The sequence below is a fragment of the Durio zibethinus genome, unplaced genomic scaffold (genome assembly GCF_047325235.1).
Source record: "Durio zibethinus cultivar Kanyao isolate XHJ-2024 unplaced genomic scaffold, ASM4732523v1 HiC_scaffold_30, whole genome shotgun sequence".
Taxonomy (NCBI): Eukaryota; Viridiplantae; Streptophyta; class Magnoliopsida; order Malvales; family Malvaceae; genus Durio; species Durio zibethinus.
Genome location: NW_028322653.1, coordinates 1,154,594 through 1,173,937, shown reverse-complemented (window position 1 = coordinate 1,173,937; position 19,344 = coordinate 1,154,594). Strand labels below are relative to the sequence as shown.

Here is a 19,344-nt window from a genome sequence, read left to right as displayed (position 1 = left end):
TCGGCTATTGGGGACAGAGGAAGAGCTCCAGGAACGACTGACTTGTACAATTCGAAGCGCCTTGTGCGTCTAAGGATCGTCTAGGCCGAAATAGCAGTCAACTGCGGCTTCTCTCAAGGTCTGAGTTCACAACAACCACTTTGAGTCGTTTTCTAGATTGTGTGTGACGTCCATAGCATTTCAGCAGAAGAAGAATGGAATGAGTCAAAAAGAAGATTGCTTGCTTTCTCGATAGTCGTCTTGGTATTGGATCCGCTCTTCTCTTAGCATGAACATGAATTATCTTCTATTCGTCTTCTTTATTCTTAAGAGAACCCCCTTTCCCCCGATTTTTTTCCTTCGCTTTGTTCTGTACATCATATACTCTCCATCATTAGGCGGTACAGTAAAAGAAAAGCATAAAAGCGTTTTTTGTACCAAATAAATCTCTCTAACCAATCTTTCGGAAGAGGGTCCTCCTCACAACCCTGAAGAGCGTTTCCCAGCGATTTAAAGAGCCACCGAATCAACTTCAACCTATATATGAATTTATGAAGACCGAATATAGAACATAGAATGGTCCATAGAGATGGCATTTTCACTTTCTTTTAGAACAACCCCCTTCCCGAACCATTCTTAAGACCACCAAGCCCTCTCGAATGAGTTCTACTATAGAAGCTTTCAACGTACACCCGGGGACAAATCTTTCGCTCACTGAGAAGTGAAAACCTGTGACTAGATCGTCCTGAAGACGGATGCGACGGGAAGAAGTGGCATTTGGAAGTGTTGCTGACTTAACATTTAGGTTTCGGCATAACAAAGCTTGCACTGTCTTTTCGCACTTAGGCGCACAGCGTGCCATTGGTAATGATTCTACTACGGTTCCACAAATTCGCAAGCTGATCCTAAGTAATCGTTGTTGTTCATTGGATTCCGGAGGAACTACTTCGTTAGGATTGGGGAATTGCTGCGATTCTTCCTGAATAGCCTGGATTCTCCCGTCGAGAGTCACTTTGAAAGTCTTACCTAAACTCTTCCGACTGAATATGATAAAGCCTATAAAACAACGAGCTACTATCATTTCTTCATTATAGATTGAGATCTTTTTCGAGCTTAATGCACAAATGGAAAGAATAGCAGCAAATAATATCTTTCTATTTCTAGCCGTGGAAAACAATTTCATTTTTGTTTCATTCTTTTCATTCTCCGCTCCCCCCAAAAAAAGGAGAGACAACATTTTCACTGTACTTTTAGTGAAAAACTAGAGTTTCCTTTTGTTGGTTGTTGACCAACGGAAGACATGGGAGTTTTGGGCGTAAAAGAAAAAGTCTTCTCTTATGATATTTCTAGTTAGATATGCCGGTTGTCGCATATGCGCAGTGAAGCACTTTTTCATTCCGGTTCTTTCGCTAATGTCTCGATGGACATACTTGATGGCTACTAGAACTGTGATTATCAAAGATGATTTCAACCTCCCCAACGTCTCTCCTTATGTCGATTATTCCCTCTCCGGACTTTATTCTTGGATGATCTGCCCAACAATTCAAGAAGGAAGGCACCAAACTACTTGAACTATTTCTGGGTCTACCTAGGATACGATACTGGCTGTCGGGTAAGGCTTTCGAACAGGCAACAGGCTTACAGCAGGAACGAATAAGTGAGACCATACGCGAACGGCTGAGCTCAGTCTTCCCTATAAGTAGTGGTCGTGCAAGAGACGGTCTATTGTGTTTTTCTTGACTCATCATTGATCTTTTGGAAAAGCAAGAAAGAAGAAAGGGGAGCAACAAGCCGCTTTTCCTCAGGCTCAGGGAAAGGAAAGAAAGGGGATCCGTGCCTTTTCTATTCTCTTTCTGTGGTCTGGGACGGGAAAAGAAATGCTAGAAGAGTTGGAGCCCTTCTTCAACAAGTCAGCTTTTTAGCTAAGCTCTTCTATAAGTGAGTTCTCTGGGCAAGGCTTTCTAGGCTCCCTCGCTCCAACTTCGCCTCTACTTGTTTGAAGGTATCCACGGAAAGAACACAACTTCTTCGGAGATAGCGAACTCTTCAAAACCAGACGATGAGTTGTGGGTCCTGTTTATATCTGTCTTATTTTGGTACAAAAATCTCCTGTGGTACTAATCGGTCTGCTCCAGCTTCTCTGATGAAGCGATAAATCTATTGTAAAGAGTTGGTGGAAATGGCACTTTTCTTTCTTGCCTTATACCACTCCTGTCCTGGGGCAAGCTTAGCCATCCTTGTGGCAGGAGCCCTACAGGTACTGGAAAGCTGACTACTGGCAGTGAAATGTCATATAAAGACGGCTGACATCAAAATAACGATTGGGGATTTAGCTATAGCAGACTTTTTTTTCTTCTCCGTCTCCCAAGCTCTTCCATTCTTGATAGGCTTTCCCTAGCTGGCACTATTTTAGTCAACGATCTCGGAAGTTGATCTTTAACCAGCGATTTGCACGTCAACGAAGGAAGAAGGGCAAATGGTTGAAAGCCAGTACGGGACCAATACCAATACCAATGCTTTGATTCAACTAGTAGCGAAGGTGCCAATTGGTATCATTCCAATAGCTGTCCAAGGGGAAAAGGCTTTCAAGCTTCAGTGTGCCAAGCGAGCAAATGTCTATACGAGGGGGAAGTAGTGGATTTCCTGGAGAATAAGTTCCAGCCGATGCAAACGACCGTAATGATCCCTACGAGGTTAGCTGCAGTATATAGGAGCCTTTAGGTCCAGGCGAGTTCCGCAGTTGCCCTGTCTCTGTAAATCCTTCTTCAGAGCCTGCCCCCCCATCTACTCAAAGGAAAGAAAAGCAGTTAGAGAAGTCAAGTAAGTAAGATAAGGAAAGCGCGCATCCTTCTGCCTCTAAGTCGTAACCCTTTATCCCTTCCCGAGGTTTTAGTTTGAGTTGAAGTGTGGGGCGAGTTTCTTTCGATGCAGTTCTAGGATTACTCTAATAGGCAGCTTTGGAATAAGACTGGAAGACCACCTTAGACCTATATAGAATGGAGGGACTACGCTTTCTGCCCCTATTGAATATGCTTTATTCTCTTACCCTATCGTTCTTCAAGTTCAACATTGTTTAAATAAGGTGAGTGCTGGCCCAGTCTTCTCTAATCCCCTTATCGAGCTACCGATCTTACAGCGCTTTCTTTCCTATCATCCCTTCGATCTCCAGGCTAGGTAAATTCTTAAGGTTCATTTTCAAGCAGAAGTATTGAAATGGGGCAAGCAAATAAGCAAGCGATGGGATCTTTCAGACAAGGGTAAAGGTCTAGAGCAGGCCAGAAGGCGGGACTCTTTCTTTTTCTTTCCTCAAAGGATAAAGGGCTAGATTCATTTTAAGCCGGTTCAGGTCCATCAAATTTCCTGAAAAGCTAGTCAGTGAGAAAGGGAATGAACATGGTGAAGCGAAGAGGGTTCGAATGAATACTCGACTGATAAGGATAAGGGGGGAAATTCTTTTGTTTGAGGGATTACTAAGGGGCAACGATTGCTCACAGGATCAAAGCACTTTCTTTATCACTGTCTTGCTCACTTAACCCTCTAACACTTACACAAAGGCTTGACAAGGGATGGAAGAGATAGAGGAGAGAAAGCAGAACGAAGGGATATAGAATTACAGGCAGAACGAATCCAAGGGCTAGTCTCACACTCTGATAAGCCCAGGTGAGAAACTCTCTATTACTACTGGTATTGGGAAAACTGGTAGAAACTTATTGAAATATGGTAGATAATACTACAAGACTGGCTAGATAGAGTAAGAAATATTGCATATTGCCTATTGCTATTATATATTTTTTTAACTGGAAATAAGATCTAGGCGGGAACTCGTCCAGGTAAAAAAGCAGGACAGGAAAGGAAAGCACTAAACAACGCTATCAAAATCCCATCCCTCTAACCCAACAAAAATGGATTAGCAATGGCTTAATAAAGGGATTACCATGGGACTTAGACAACTACTTGGGGCTATCTACTCCAACTGGCTCGCGGGTAGCGATAAGGACAGGATGGACTGGTGGAAATGCAACTACTGGTACGAATGCTGGTACAAGGGCACTGGCTAAAAATGGCTGTAAGAGAACTCTCCCACGGGATGGAGTGGATGGATTGTCCCTTGCTTGCTGTCAACTTAATGCGCTTACCTTACTATGGAAATATATAGCCCTATCGTTTATCGTTTAGCAAAAAGATATAGCCCTCCCCTATTGGACTGGATGGAAGAGAACTCCCAGGTAGTTGGGATTATCTTAAGGCAGGGCTTTCCTTGGGCTTAGCAATAGAACTGGATTGGATCAACATTACAGGGCTTAGGCCTAGAAATGCATGGCGTTATCACTGGATTTGACTTGCGCTTGAAGAGGAGCTGCTTTGCCCTCTTACCCTCTTAGGATTCAATGTTGATGGAAATTACTGGAAGGGAACTGGGAATGCCTTACAGGGGGAAGGGAATCAATTACGAAGACCGATAGGGATATTTTAACTCGTATGAACAAGAAGTACGCCCTCTCCGTCTTATAAGAGTAAGACTTTTCCTTTCACCTAACCACTCGACTGACGAAGGAGGGAAAGGGAATAGCAGCACTCCCAAAGCAAAACATTTTCCACTCGCAAGAATTACTTCAGGTCCAGAAAGCAGAGGAAGAAAAAAGGGGAAGAAATTGAAGTAGTCTTCCCAATAGAAGCCCTCGGCAGGAAATTCTCCTAGGGCTGTAGGAAATCTTTTACAAGTAATAAAAGAATAAATATCACAGGTAAGATTCAGTCCTATTCTATTCTTAACTTTGAATATCCCGCCGGCTATCCAAAAAAGCTCTATCCCTTGCTTTAAAAAAAAATCCCTACTAGCCTAAGTAAGGGACGCAGTTACTGTACCATAATAAGAGAGAGGGACTTCGGTAAAGGCTTACTTGATACTGGATTACACAAGCAAGGGCTTAACAAGGGGGAGTGGGAAGCACTTTTTCTTAGCAAGAGGGAAACTGTGGCAGGAAAGGAGAAGGAAAGAAAGTCCAACTGGCTGCAAGGAAACTGGCTGGAAGAGATATGCGTCTAATAAATAGGCGGCTGGAAATATGATAGCACTGGAGAAAAGACTGTAAAAGGGACTGATACTGGCATATTACCCCCTGGGAAGGGGACTTACACTGGCTTGCTTACCTGCTTGCCTTTGCTTTGGGGAAGCTTTATTCTGCGATTGGAAGCTATTATTGATTGTCAGCTGGATTTCCTCTTCTTTCTTCTTAGCTTGATGCGGTAGGCGAAGAAGCCATCCATCCTGTGAGCAAGCAAGTTTTCAAGCACAAGCAGGCAAGGTCAAAGGCAAGCCTGAGAGTGAGCAAGTAAGCGGCGGGCAAGTGAGTTTGAAAGCGCAGGAGTATCTCAAGCCCCTTCCTCTCCTCTTTCAGCCAGCCTGTCTCAGCCCCTGTGTAAAGAAAGTGTATCAGTAGGGCGTAGACCGAGTAGTTGTAGAAGTCTACCTGTCTTCCCAAAGATAGCGGGTTATCTTCTCAAGCAAAAGCAAGTTTTCAATATAGGCCAGTAACTTCGTGTACCTTAGGAGAGCGGGTAAGATCTTTCCATTTTAAAAAGAGAATTCGTTTCACTTCAGGGAATTGATTTGCTTACTTTCATTTTTATAGGAGAGCTTTCTATGGATACTATCAAATATGGGCCCGGCCAGCCCTTTTTGGAATGCCTCTAAGAGAGTGTGCTTTTTTTAGGAAGTTAATCTATTTCGAGTCTAAGGGCATGACGTCCCCCTGCTTTTCCATGTGAGTCAGTGGAAATTTGAGTTCCTTTCCAACTACCTGCCCCTCCTAAGGCATTCCCCCCCGTTTCATTCCTTCTCTCTTGCGAGCCAGTCCGTCCTTCTCTATTTGATTCTTGGGAGGCTACTAATCTCTTGTTAAGCCCTTTTCTAAGGCCTAAAGTAAGCCATAGCTAATCTCTCAGTAAGTCAAAAGAAAAGAGGAAAGATTTCCCGCTAGCTCAAAACTGAGTTTGAGGAAAGCCTGAACCTGATATTGAAATTCCCTACCAGTCCTAATAAAATAACTTCTCCCAGTCTTCCAACTTCAAATAGGGTTTCGCCTAGCCTTGCAATAAGATCTAATCTAGTAGTTTACTTCTTTCCTTGCCAGTGTCAGTTGCAGGCCTCTCTACATCCAGCCAGGGAGACTTGGTTGCATACGAGGTTTTTTTTTTCGTGGGGGTAAGGGAATCTCATAGTTGAAAGGGAGTTCGCCCTTAGGCTAAAAGCTATCAGTCAAGTCAAGAGTCATAGTTCATAGGCGGATCGAAGGAGAAAGATGGAAAGTCATGGATTGGATGCCTAGCTTGATGAGAATCTGAAACTCTCACTCTCCGGTTTGGAATTCCGCTTTATAGAAGAGTTGTCTTATCTCCCGACTAACTAAGCGCTTTCAGTCAATTCAGTCAAGTCTGGAGGCATTGGCGGAGTTCAAGTTGACTTGCTTGATTCAGTCAGTCTTAAGATCAGAGAATTGGACTTGAAGGGAAGAGATTGAATTTGTCTTTAGATTTAGAAGGAAGAAGTGCCCTTACCGCTAGGTTGCTTGCAATAGCTCGCTTCCTTTCTTTCATACCCAAATTCAACTGTCTAAGTTGAGGATCCACCATTGATTGGTACTGAATCCGGTGGATTATTGATCACAAATCGCTTGTTATCGCACTGTCCTTCCTTGCTTGACTGCCTTTTCACACTCATACTAGGAGAGGAGTCAAAGAATGAACTCTTTACTGAGCTATTGCATAAGAGAGAGCAGAGCTCCTTCTTGAGTATGAGATATCCTCCCACATCCGATTATGGTCCATCTACTTCTTCCTCTATTGATGAATGTGCTATATGCTTAACGCAGGGAAGTCGGACTCTAGAAATTCCTTTTCACTGGGAACAACTCCTGGCTCGTTAGAACCAGACTTTGTTCAAACGATGAAGAAGTGGGCAGACAGGGGTAGGAGGCCTCGGGACTTTAACGTCAGCGATATGGTGCTGGTGAAGCAAATCCGCAACCCGCGGCGCCAGAAGATCTCACTCCTTTCCGCCGGGACGTGTACGCAAAAGTGGGGGTCTTCCTGTCGGGTGGGAGTGATCGAAGCGTACCAACTAATACATATAAAATAGCCTGGCAGCGGTTGCAGGGGGAGACGGCATCCGCCGAGGACCTATTAGATATCTATTTTCAAATAGGGGAACTCAGTACTTGGGCGGATCTCCCTTCCTGTCCAAGCGAGCGCCTCGACTTGCTACTATTTGAATTAGGTTTCGATTAGCTTTCGTTGAAGTTTCGAGGTTTTCGTGTTTGGTACGCTTTCTTTACCTGACTTTGGTCCGACTTGAATCTTTTGGTCTGGATTTGCACCTTAGGCGCAAAGGCCACTTTTCTCAGAGGTAGATTGCTTCAATGAATCCCTTGTAGAATAGAAGGCTAATTGATGTCTAACACTTGCGCCTCTTGGCAAAGGACCGAGAGATGAGAAGCAGCATAGAATAAGAAGACACTTTGGGGCACAAGGAAAGCAGCATTTCGAGGAGGATGGAGGCAGATCGGTTGGAACGAACGCGGGCTAGCCGGCCGGGAGGTTCGATTCCTCCCCGATTCCTATTTACTCGATCCATTGTTCCCTTGTTCGTGAAATCTTAAGGTGAATCTATCTATTAGGTCATATTGTAGTGAGAAGAAAGACATGTACCTAACATGTCTGCTTCTTCAACAAAGTATCCGACTGCTGATCTTTCCACTGTCTTGCTCTTTGAGTTCTGGTACCCATACCCGCTAGGGTGTTCTCCCCAATGCTAGTGGTATTCCCAATCTGCTCTCCCACTTCCGTTCATTCCCTTGTCACCAACAAGATAGCTTCTTCCTTCTAATAGAAATTGAAGGAAATCTCTGTTATGTTATGCCCCGGTGTAAAGCCGACTCATTCTGCTTCTCTCTTTTGAACCTCTTCCAATTATAGATTCTCCCAAAGAGAGAGAGGATGCTCTGATTGAAATAGTCCCTACCTATAGACAGTGAAGAGAACCTCCTTTATAATATAAGGAATGTGGTCTCGGGCCCTACCGCTCATTGCGGTACTGTCCCTACTAGAGCTAAGGAAAGGATGAAAGAGTTGCATCAGTGCTCCTTTACGGGACTAGTTCCTTAGATTTCAAGAAAGAGTTCTTGGGTTACCAGATGGTGAATGAGGGGAACCCGGCCCAGACTCTATAGAATCTTTCGTATTCTACCTTGAACCTCAAGCCCCCAACAAACTCCTTTAACAGTCTTTCAAACTGAATAAGCGCGTGTCTTCCTATCTTTTGTGGTACCTTTGAATATAAGTAGGGTCTGTCTTTATCTGGGCTATAAGTTCTTCTCTTTGCTTTGTCTATTTTCATTATTTTTGAAAGGGAATAAAAGGATGAGTCAAGGGCCCAATCTCATAGGAACCCGGGAAAAGGGAAAGAAGAAAGATTGAAATGGAAGCACCCAAGCAGTTACTTTCTCAACAGACATGTGACGAGATCTCCGACTTTGCCATATTCTGTCTCACCAGTATACACTCTAGCTTCCTTTCATTGTGAGCTTGCCCTTTTTCTAAGGTATTCCGTGAAATTGGATATTAGTTATGCAACATAACCAGGAGAGCGTCTAAAAGGATATCTCTCTGGAATTGGAGATGGAGAAAGGGGAAAGGGGGCATTCTCCCGCTGAGAATCTTGCAAAGAGCGCAAAGAGCGTAGTAGTACTACCTGCAGCCTAATTCCCATCTCCGTTCTATCAAAGGCATGAAGTGAAGGAGTGAAACGTCAGGAACCTCGCTACAAGAGCAGGTGCTCAGGGTACAATACAAAAGGACTTTCTTTCGAGCTTTCTAATTTAAAAAGGCATTTATTCAGAACATATCCCACCCTTCTCTTACGAGTAATAAACAATTATATCGACCCTAACTTAAGGAACAGGAACTCCTTCTTGCCTTGCCCTACCACAGGCCTTACTACAGAAGAAATGGATTCCCCGGATTTAGGAACTTTATGGCTACTTTTCTCGAACTGGGAAAGGTATCAAATCACTCCACCATGGAACGAGGGATGAGAGGCTTATCGTGGATGATCTAGTATCCGAGTTCCCATGCTTGGGTATTATCTACTGCTTAATCCTCCGCAAGAAAGGGAAAGGAAGTAGACCTAGACCCCACTAAGGATAAGGGTATGTACATATCCAGTCCCTAATCCCTTCCTATTCAATGTCGTATGAAAAGCAGGAAATTACGATCGAGAAAATGTAGTTACGGGTATCTGGTCCATTCGTCTAGCGGGGGTTCAGCCTTTGATAAATTGCCCTAGTCGGCCCTGCTGTGCTTTCCATCGGTTCAAGCCTTCGAGGCAATGCTTTTGATTCTGGTACCATTCCAAGTCTTCTTAAAGTCTTGTAAGTGTCTTTCTTCCGTCATGTCTAACTGGCCTCGCCCCCGGAGTGTATCGTGCGCTTTCCAGTTTAGCAGACAGACATACCAGCCTTCGCAGCACTCCAAGTCGTAATCGGTAAGCAGTCCATCCAGCCAAAAAAAAGGGTTTCACTAGTTTGCAACTTCCAAGCCAATTTGTTGAGGCAAGCATCATTTACATCTTTCAGCCTTCTTATGCCCAAACCACCTTCAGCTAGAGGAAAGAGGAAGGCAAACCTTCTCCCAGCTAATCAAGTTCAGTTCACTTTATCTTTGGAGTCACTAAAAGTTCCTCTTCTCTAGCTCCATAAGCACACTTGATGGGATTTTTGTAAAAAACCTCCATCTTAAATGAAAGCTGAGTGGAGAACAACACTTGAGAGCACATGCTTGATTCAAACCAATCTACCAGCAAGTCTTTTATGAACAATCAGGTATTGGAAATGAGCTCTATTAGGGGATCCAAGGAACATAGGAACTCAAAGAGAAGTGAAAGGGAAGGAACCTTCTTAGAGACCCAAGTATGAAATCACTTTCTTTTTTGTATTCTTCTTAAATTAGTAATTAGAGCAGCAACTCCAGCAGCTGCTTGTCTAGCTCTCTTTGGAGACATATGATAAGAGATAGGACTACTGCCCCTTCTTTCTCATTCTTCTTTATCAGAGAGCAAACTCTCAAAGATTGCCTGTTCAGCAACTTCCATATTGACTCCTGCATCAGGATGATGTGACTCATTCATATCCCCCCTTCTTTCTTCTTACCATAATTTGAAGAGAAAATAAGATTCCTCCTGCACTCTCCGCAAAGAGAGAATGATAAAGTAAAGTTCTTTCTTTAGAACTACAAATCTGCTACAACCTTCTTTTTCCCCTTAAAAAACCTTTCTAAAAGAAAAATGTTCCTTGCAAACAGCACAGGATTTTGGCTTCCATGCATATTCTGCTTTAATCTCGTCTCCTTCTCCTTATTCAGATTCAGTAATTACTGAGATCATTTCCATTAAATCATCTTCAAAATAAAGACTTTTTTAAAAAGCAAGTATTGTCTTTCGCTTTTCCATATGGAGAGGCTTCTCAAAACCACTAGCTAAGTCCTTCTTTCTTCATGTACTCCATAGGAACGGAACTCGGGCTGCCATTTTCGCAACTGTTGAAAAACAATAAGACATCTCTCGTATGGAAGTCCCTTGGCTTGGCTGGCTCATATGTAAGGTAAGAAGGAATGAAGTGGAATTGCCGTGGAGCCCGCAGTGCTCCCTTCTTTAGGACATTGAGGGAGCTTCTTTCTATGCATGACCCTATGCTCTTAGTTCTTATGGAGACGATAACTTCATAACATCGAATCAACAAATCTTAAAGAGAACGTAGTTCAATCGGCTAGAGAGAGTTGAGGCCTCCTGTTTTGCTGGAATCAACTAGCTCTTACAGCAAAGAGCAAGACTACGTGCCCTGGCGAGGAACTTTTTCTCTGAATTAACAGTAATATGCCACGCCTTTTCAAAAACAGACTTATTGGGATTCCGCTACGCACCTGAAACTTAGTAAGGAAGTGATGTGGAATGCTGCTCTGCTTTATGCCGCCTTTCATTCAAACTCTGGAATCCTCGTCTGAGTGAATCGGTTCTTCAGCATCACAAGGCGAGGGGTTGAAGATCCATTTTTTCCCACACCTTGCTGCATAGAGAGATTGAGTTTGACCCACGCAGAAGGAAAATCGCCCCTTATAACATGCAAGTGCCTATGGATTTCTACCGTTCCTCCAAGGCTCCTCAAAAGGCTATTCGAGCAAGGAAAAAACATTTTTTTAGCTATGAAAGGAATCGTCGAACTCTCATTTAAGGAGATCCTAAAAGTGTATCAAGTATTTAAAACAGTAGACGGATCTAAAAGAGCAAGACCTGGTGAGCTATTGAATGACGGAGACCCTTTGCATTCATGATTGCTACAATCCAATGGACCCTGCCTAATCTTGAAGAAATGGTAGTGCAGTAGCAGTAACCAGCGGAATACCAAGAGAGAGTCTGAACTTAATGCACCAATCGAGCGTACTTTAGAAAGCTTCCAAGATAGCAAGGAGCAGCTTCAATTGCTCGGCTTAAGTATTTGAGAGGGCTCGTTCGTTAGAGCAAGGAGAAGATTCGAGCATTAAAGAGAACAAGGCCTAGTACGTGTATACATACTCTCCTCAACACAGATGACCTGATGCAGGATTTCTTTTTGGAGCTTATCCACTCATTTATTTCGTCAGTCCGGCTCATTAGATGATCTACTCTAATTGAGCTAAACTATGACATCAATCAAGGCATTGCATTGTTTGTGTTTTACGGCTAAACCGGGGGATGCACGGAGCCTTCGCAATCTCATTCATGGACACCACTCCTTTGGGGTTAAGTTAGAGATCAACCTTCATACCGATGGTTTATTCTGTAAGAAGATTATAAAAACCATCAGACAATAGGCTTAGGGGGATATTCTATACCACCTGGATTAAAGCCTAGTGAACTAGCTCGCACTCTTTCATTTTGTTGAAATCCTCTCCGCCAACACTATGATTGGATCGCAAAGATTGGGCATGTAAGATCTCGATGAAAAGCCGCTTTTCGGGCGAATAGGAATCCAAAAAATAGAATTAACACATTGCCGAGGATTAACCAGGCCCTTCTTTCAATTCAATATACTCAGCTTGCGGATCGGTTGTTCATTCGGTAGTTTACTCTCTCTTGCTCTTGTATTTTTTCTATGCTAAGGATGGAAAGCCTATTGGTCTACCCTTTAGACCTCTTTTTATCGTGCCTTCCACATTAAGGGAGCTAGCCAAGCAAGATTGCCCTTCCTCCTCTTATGCAGAAAGTTGTGCTCTAAGCGCCTGATTAACAATTCTTATACATGTCTCTCTATCTCTTGTAGGAATGATATGATAATAGGAAATATCCAGTGTATAAGCCATCTAATTGATGCACAAACAATCTCCGCCATTGGTTCTCTGGCCTTTATCCTTTGTATTGTACACAGCTGGTTAACTTAAACTAGTCAATCCTATTAATATTAATGCTTTCTAGTAAAGGCTCATATTGTCTAATTCAACTTAAACAAGAAGATGATATTCTAAAGAGGGATGGGGGCCTTTTGGATTCGAACCGAAGCGAAGAAGCCTATTTCTTAAGGGCGAACTGATCGACCTGCATGTGTTAAGATGAGATCAGCTCAAAGGAGATAACAGGCATTCCGAAGTCTTTTCTGCCAGAAGGTCAGGTCCGGGGAATCTTCGAAGTTGGATTTATTCCTTAGGTAGCAGAAGGACACGATTGCTTCCAAGCGAGTGAAAGAAAAGACCTGAAATGAGCAGCCCCAGCTATGGTATGATTTTTCGAGACCAGGGCAATGATTACACGCTTAGATCGAAGCAATTCATAACATAAGTCGATTCATACCCAATGGCACAGACGAGTCGGTCAAGCTACAAGAAAGAAGCATACTCTGTAATTAGTAATTAGACCCATGACACTCTATTTATTAAATATGAACATGAAGAGGGAATTCCCCATGGGAACTAGATCGAGCTCTTACATATCCCAGTGAATCAACCCGGCTCAATACCAGGGCTTTAGGTGCCTAGCTAATTACCGCTATCCTCTTTCTCCTCTCATATGCTTTAGCTGGGAAGGCAGGCCCTTACCCGAGGCTGCGCAAGAGGGCTTCTTCTTTCGCCGCTTCCACTGCTTGGTCAACGCTCATCCCTTGTTTCACGAATCGCTTCTTTAAATAGGAGAACGCTTGAGCTTGTGGTGGGGAAGGGAGAAAGGTCATGATGACTCTGCCCGTGAATCCCTTCTCTTTCTCTCTACGGGATAGGATTGAACTTATTAGATTACTTCGACTGAACTCCTCTTATTCTATTGCAGCATTATCCTTTCGGATATTTCATTTGATGATATCTTGAGTCTACCATCATTTCTCGTGATCAAATTATTTTATTCGCTTAGAGCATTGCCATATCATCTCAATTTCGCTTGATCGCCTTGTACTGAATACGGTGTGGAGCCCATACCTTAACCTTAGCTTAGATCGATCCCATTCCCTATGATCCCTTATCGGGTTGAGCCTTGAGCCCATACCGATTGAGTAGAGCATTGAGCACTGATCTCGAGTGAACTGAACCGATGCCAAGGTTGGGAACCCTGTCAACTTCGAAACCAGTATAGTCGTATCCAAAACTTGTGGACGTGTCTTGCCCTTCAAAAAAAGAAAAGGAAAGATTCAAACCCTTATTTCCGAATGAAAGATCAGCTCAATTGTTTTCTTCGTTCAGTTACAGATTGGATCTTACGCCAGAGCCAGACGTGGACCGGCCCAGTAGGGCACCTGTGGGCGCAGGTTTATCAATCCAATCTTTCAATGAGGGAGCTTGCTAAAGAGACTCGAAGCAGTACATTTCGGAATTGAATTCAACTAACGACAGACGATCTACGTACGAAGGGACAGTCGCTTGGGTGGTTCGTGATAGCTGAGGGCCGAGGGAAGGTGTTCAGTCAGTAAGGAAAGCGACTCTTTTCACCAGGAAAGCCTGGTGTGGCGATCCGATCCCAGTTGATTGTTGATTGATCTCGACTTTACCAGCTCATGAACGGCATTCGTCAGACTTGAGCATAAAGAAGGTGCTTATTAAGGGAAGGTTTACATGGATCTACTAGATGAGAAAACTGGAAAGCTGACAAGGCGGGAAGACTGATAACTAGCCAAAACTCAAGGAAAGCAAATGCGCCAAGCTAGAAAGAAGCATAGGACTACTCTCGGGAAAAAAAATGTGAAAGGAAAGCCTTCGACGGTGATGGTTGTCCCGGATTTCAATGAAGAAGAGCCGAAGGCAGAGGGAGCAAGGTTCTTAGATTGCGCAGTGGAGTTAATACAATTATCTTGATTTTCTTCCAATTGCTGCTGTTGAACTTGCTGGGAGGGATTCCGCATAGGAACTGATGGTTGAGGGCTTTATTGCTTGGACCAGCTGTGTTGGAGCTGGCAGGGACACCAGCTTCGGAATGATGAGAGATCCCGGGTTGCTGTTAATTGAGTACACTCAAGTTGTTATTTGAGTAAGCCTTGATTCTTATTTTTGAGGCTCTGCAAGACCTGACCGGGTCAACGAGAGACTTGGGAAGCCCTACGGTATAGGCTGAGGCTCCTTTCGGCAATGGATGACATGAGAATGCGGAATGAAATAACATCATTCTTTCTTGTTCCCTCACCGGCTTGAGTCAAGTGATGGATTAGCGTATATAAAGCATCGAATAGGGTGTCCCCTAACCTCAGCTGACATAAGAGCTACTATCCGCTTTTTCCTCGCATGTAGAATGAAAGCGGACTAGCTGCTGATCGCATAAAAGATGGTGCTCGCCTATGTCCGGACTCCCAGATTAGGGCTTTGAAGAGCCTAATAGGTTAGCTTGTAGGTGATACATAAGCCCCTTATTCTTCGAGGTTTGCCCTGGGGCAGAGAGAAAATCACTACTACAGATGTCGTACATAAGTGATATCTAGGGGATACCACAGCAAAGACTTCCTCTTCTTCTTCGATTATCATTCTATCACCAGGCAGCATCGACACCAATCCCTCCCGATCAAGGCGGGCTATTCTCTACACGGGTTCAAAACCATTCATCAAGAGAAGCCTAGGGGTTTTCTGTCTATTTATGATATTTCAGGTTTCCGTGCCCGTAATCACCATATACGGACACTCCTACTACATCTTGGTCGTTACGAAGAGGATGCCCTTCGAAAGGCTCTTTATGATCTCGACTTTACCAGACTTGAGCAATAGGTCTCGGTCTTCTTGCTCTTAAGCACCTTTCATCTTCTCTTATGATATTAAGTGAACTTGGCTTACGCCAACAGGCCAAAGAAGATCCAGGATGAATTGACTTTATATAACGTATATTTGATTTGATACGCAATTATACAAGAATAGTACTGGCTTGATAAGTAGATTCTTCAAAGTCATTTCAGATCTCGACTCATATCTCCGTATGTAAGGATCTCGAACCCAGGAAGAACGGTGGGCATGAATAGAATGTGCAAAACCTTCTTTTGAGCCTAAATCTTAAATTGAACAGGAAAGATAAGAGACTAGATGGAAAGCGTACGAGATCTATGTTCTCAGATTTTTTTCCACCTCAAGCCAAAGGAAATTTAACCTTTGCCGATAGACCAATCAATGGTGAAACAAGACCTGTAAGCACATAAACTCGATAGCCCTTGCTTCGGGAGGGAGTTTAGCAATACAAGGATTAGGCCCTGAATGAAAGGCTTACTGAGAGTCTTATGTCTTAAGGTGAAAGACCCCAATCCACTCGATACAATACTGACAACACAAAGAATCCTTACCTTACAAGAAAAGAAGGAGACTTTACATCGTCAAATGAACCAACAAAGCAAAATTCTTACTTGAGAAAGGCGGGACTAACGTGCGTTCTTCTGATCTCTCTGCTCGTGGGTACCAGACCAGGTCTCAGTTCCTATTTTATTTAGTGCCTATAGCTTGAAAATGAATCTCAGATGTCCGCTCAAAAGTAATTTATCGAGGAAGATGAATTGAATGTGCAGCTTCTTCTTCTATAGCAGTTGATTCTGTCCTCTTCCATGCCAGTGGGGTGATAAGTTTAGCCTGTATGGGCTAAGTCCCAATAGCAAGGTCAACCATGTTCTATTCTTTTGATTGCTAGGATGCCGATGGCAAAGAGATTCCAATCAAGGGTGCCTAACCTTATCGGATTTTGCCTTCAAACCTCAACTCTTTCGCTCCGAGGGTTAGGTTCAAGGGTCAGTCGAGCGGCTATCGCTCCTTCAAAGCTAGAATGTTCTAAGGCTAGGTCCAGAAAGGCGAGGTCCAAAAGAAAGGCTAAGCGAAGAAATCGTGGGTGAAAACGTAGGTGAAAGTGTAGGGTTAGCAACTCGGGTGGGTAGAAGATAGGAGAAAGGCGGCTCAGCTTCTACTCTATTTGGCTAATATTAGTTCTTTCCGATGGAGCAGATGCAGATCTTTGTCTCTCAAAAAGGTTGAACATGATTCTAAAAGAGGCTGGTTGGTCAATCGCATAAGGAATACTTAGTGGCTTGGGCATATCTTACTTGATTGGCTCAAGTTATCACAATCCGTTCTGGTCATAGAAAGGAGTAGCGAAACTTTCCTTTTAGTTGGAGTAGGCTGGACTTTGAAAAAGTCTCCTGGGCCTAACCCTCCTTCTGTAACCGGGAATGTACCATAACTCGGAAAGAATTGTAGTCCCATCTTTCTACTGCTCGAATCGGTATTTTCACTTCAAAAGAGTTCCCCTCTGATTCCATTTCTGCTGGACAGAATTGGTTGTTTATTCGTTTCTTTTTTTTTTTTTCTCTTGGGCTAGCGAGTTCCTCCTTTCTGAGCTCTTCCAGCCTACGCTTTTGACAAGACGGACTTTCTATTGCATCCCGTTCTATTTCATTTGATCTACTGATCAAAGTAGAGTCTAAAGGGCCCTTTCATCTCGTTTCCTAGGTAAAGAAGGAAAGAAAGAAGGTGAGCTGCGGGTAGTTATCTTTTCAATGGAGCTACGGGTCGCTCTAGTACGTACGCTATTCTCTATCGATCGCCAATGGACTTTCTTTCTGGTACTGCTCTTTCGCTTTTTTCTTTAGTCTTCGTTCATCTGTCCTGCTTAGCTTAGGAGAAGAAATCTCTCGAGTGGCTCACCCGTCTAGGAAAGAATTGACCTGGTTGTTCGAACTCAGTCGTGCTTTGAGAAGAGAGGAGCTCCACCGCTACCAGGAAGAAAGCAGTTGACTAAGGGCAGCTTCCACCTGGAGGATACTTTATACTCGGATTCCGAAAGCTAAGGTAAGGAATGGTAACCACTAGACACGTGAACCCATCCTGCATAGCCAAGCAATAAAACTGCTATTGCAACGAAAAATGCTGGAGGGATATAGTGGTGTTGAGGACAGTAGGCTTGGTAAGGGTGCGTAGGACAGTGGAATAAGGTAAGCCCTTCTTTCATATCTTGAAAGCACAGTGGAATGAGTCTTAACGATACGAGTAGAATACATAGAGGTTGAGTTCGGGTCAATAGCATTCTCTTTTCTTTGGCTGAAATCATCACTGACCTACAGCTCAAGTCGAGATCAGAAATCCCATATCTACTATGTAATTTCTAAGCATTGGGTCTTACGTGTAAAGGATCCTGTACCCATGTCTCACAATTTCCTTGCCAAGCCACATGAAAGAGATTTCCGGAAGTCCACAGAAAAATGATTGCTAATTGCCCGAAGTGAGAAGAAAAAATATTCTGATAAAGACGTTCCTCAGTAATATCATCATGACTCTCGAAGTCATATGCGGTAGCAATACCAAACCAAATACGACGAGTAGTGGGGGTCCCGAGCTAAGCCTTGGCTAAACCTTGGAAATTTTAATGCCTTTCAAATCCTCCTAGCCATTATCCTACTGCAATAATTCTTTCTAAGACATTAGCTTTTAAGCGGAAAGACTGACCGCCCGCATCGCATTCACAAGCGAGTCGAACGAACTGCTTACTGCATTAACAAGCAATTACTCTCCAAACGAGGTTAGATTGAGATCTTTACCGCTTTCTAAGGCCGATTTGATTGCTCCCCTTCTTCTGCTATTGCCTTTCCTTCTTCCCAAGACTGGATTTCTTCTCTGATTTTTTTGCGTTATTTACCCGGCTTTCGAGACCTTTCATTTGGCTTTGCTCTTTTTCCCGACCTTGGCTTACTTTCTTTCCTGATGCTACATAAGGGCTGGTGCTATAATACTAATTAGTAATAGGCATTCGTGGACTAAGAGCTCTTGTCCGCCTTTTAGGTTGTTGGGCCTTATCCGCCTCTTTGAGGTAATTAGCAGTCTTGAGTAGGAATGTGATCTTTTCCTTATCTGGATCTATCTACACTGTCTCAGCTCGTGCAAAGCGTTAACTATCTGAAGTAAGAGTATGGATTTGATCCTCGCACCGAAGCGCTAGTTGAACCTTCTTCGGTCTCTTTCAGCGGCGGGCTTATTATTAGTATTGAATTCATGTCATTGTCGCTCATCATCCTTTTTAGAAAAGGAAGAACAAACCCTCTTTATGGGGAAGGTCCTATACTTTTAGGAAAAATTGACCGGAATTCCTCCACTACGGATGGACTGATCTAAAGAGCGGAGACTTTATTCGATATTTACAGTTGCTATAGGTTAGGGCTTCTATCGTGCTATTCTATAGAGAAGAGAGGTAGGCGACAAAGACAAGGGATCTCTCTCGGATAATATCTTGATACTATACTGTAGAAGCCTTAAGTAGGGCTCCTATAGCTCTTACCTTCAAGTAGACTCTCTCTGCTGTACTGGATAGTCTTTCTATCACCCGTTGGCCTGGGGCACCTTTCTGATATCTAAGAATACGAAAAAGAGCCTCGGGATGGTTTTGACTTGTTGGATTTCCTTTACTTTAACCCTTTCGCCCGGTAAGATGAGTTTACCGTTGTTCCATATAGATTGATTACTCTTTAAGGTCTTGATTTGACAAGAGGTTGACTGGGCTACTATTTATGATTCCCTCCGGTAAGAACAATGAACACGGATCTACCAGCATTTGCAAGACAAGAAGTTCAAATCTCAGTTAATGGTCCTCACAACGAATCAGTTGTCCCCCCAACGCTTTTTGAGATATTTTTGTGGAAAAGAAAGGTGTATGTCATGGGCCCTATTCTCTATTTTCCAGGCGAAGGTAAGTCTCTTTCATCTGTTTATTCTTTTTTTACATTGAACAGGGATTTGCTTAACTTAAATAGGGTTGCTAAGCTCGCACACGGGCAGCGCTCCCGAAGCGAGAAAGGGGATTGGCTTACCGGCAGCGGGCGCTGCGTCAACAAGGCCTTTGGGCGACATTCCTGG

At 43.5% G+C, this 19,344-nt stretch overlaps 1 protein-coding gene across 1 annotated transcript; it reads right to left on the bottom strand.

Moving 5' to 3' along the window:
• Positions 1-232: 232 nt before the first annotated feature.
• On the bottom strand, positions 233-13,361 carry LOC149510544 (ATP synthase protein MI25-like). Its single transcript, XM_089757547.1, has 2 exons — positions 12,990-13,361; positions 233-12,879 (listed from the first exon to the last, which is right to left on the bottom strand). Exon 2 carries the CDS (start codon positions 1,214-1,216, stop codon positions 578-580), a length of 639 nt encoding a protein of 212 aa, XP_089613673.1. The 5' UTR covers positions 1,217-12,879; positions 12,990-13,361; the 3' UTR covers positions 233-577.
• Between the last annotated feature and the right edge of the window lie 5,983 nt (positions 13,362-19,344).

What these genes read in the sequence shown, in the direction of transcription:
- LOC149510544 (XM_089757547.1), bottom strand. Translation starts at nt 1,216, where the DNA reads ATGTTGTCTCTCCTTTTTTTGGGGGGAGCGGAGAATGAAAAGAATGAA.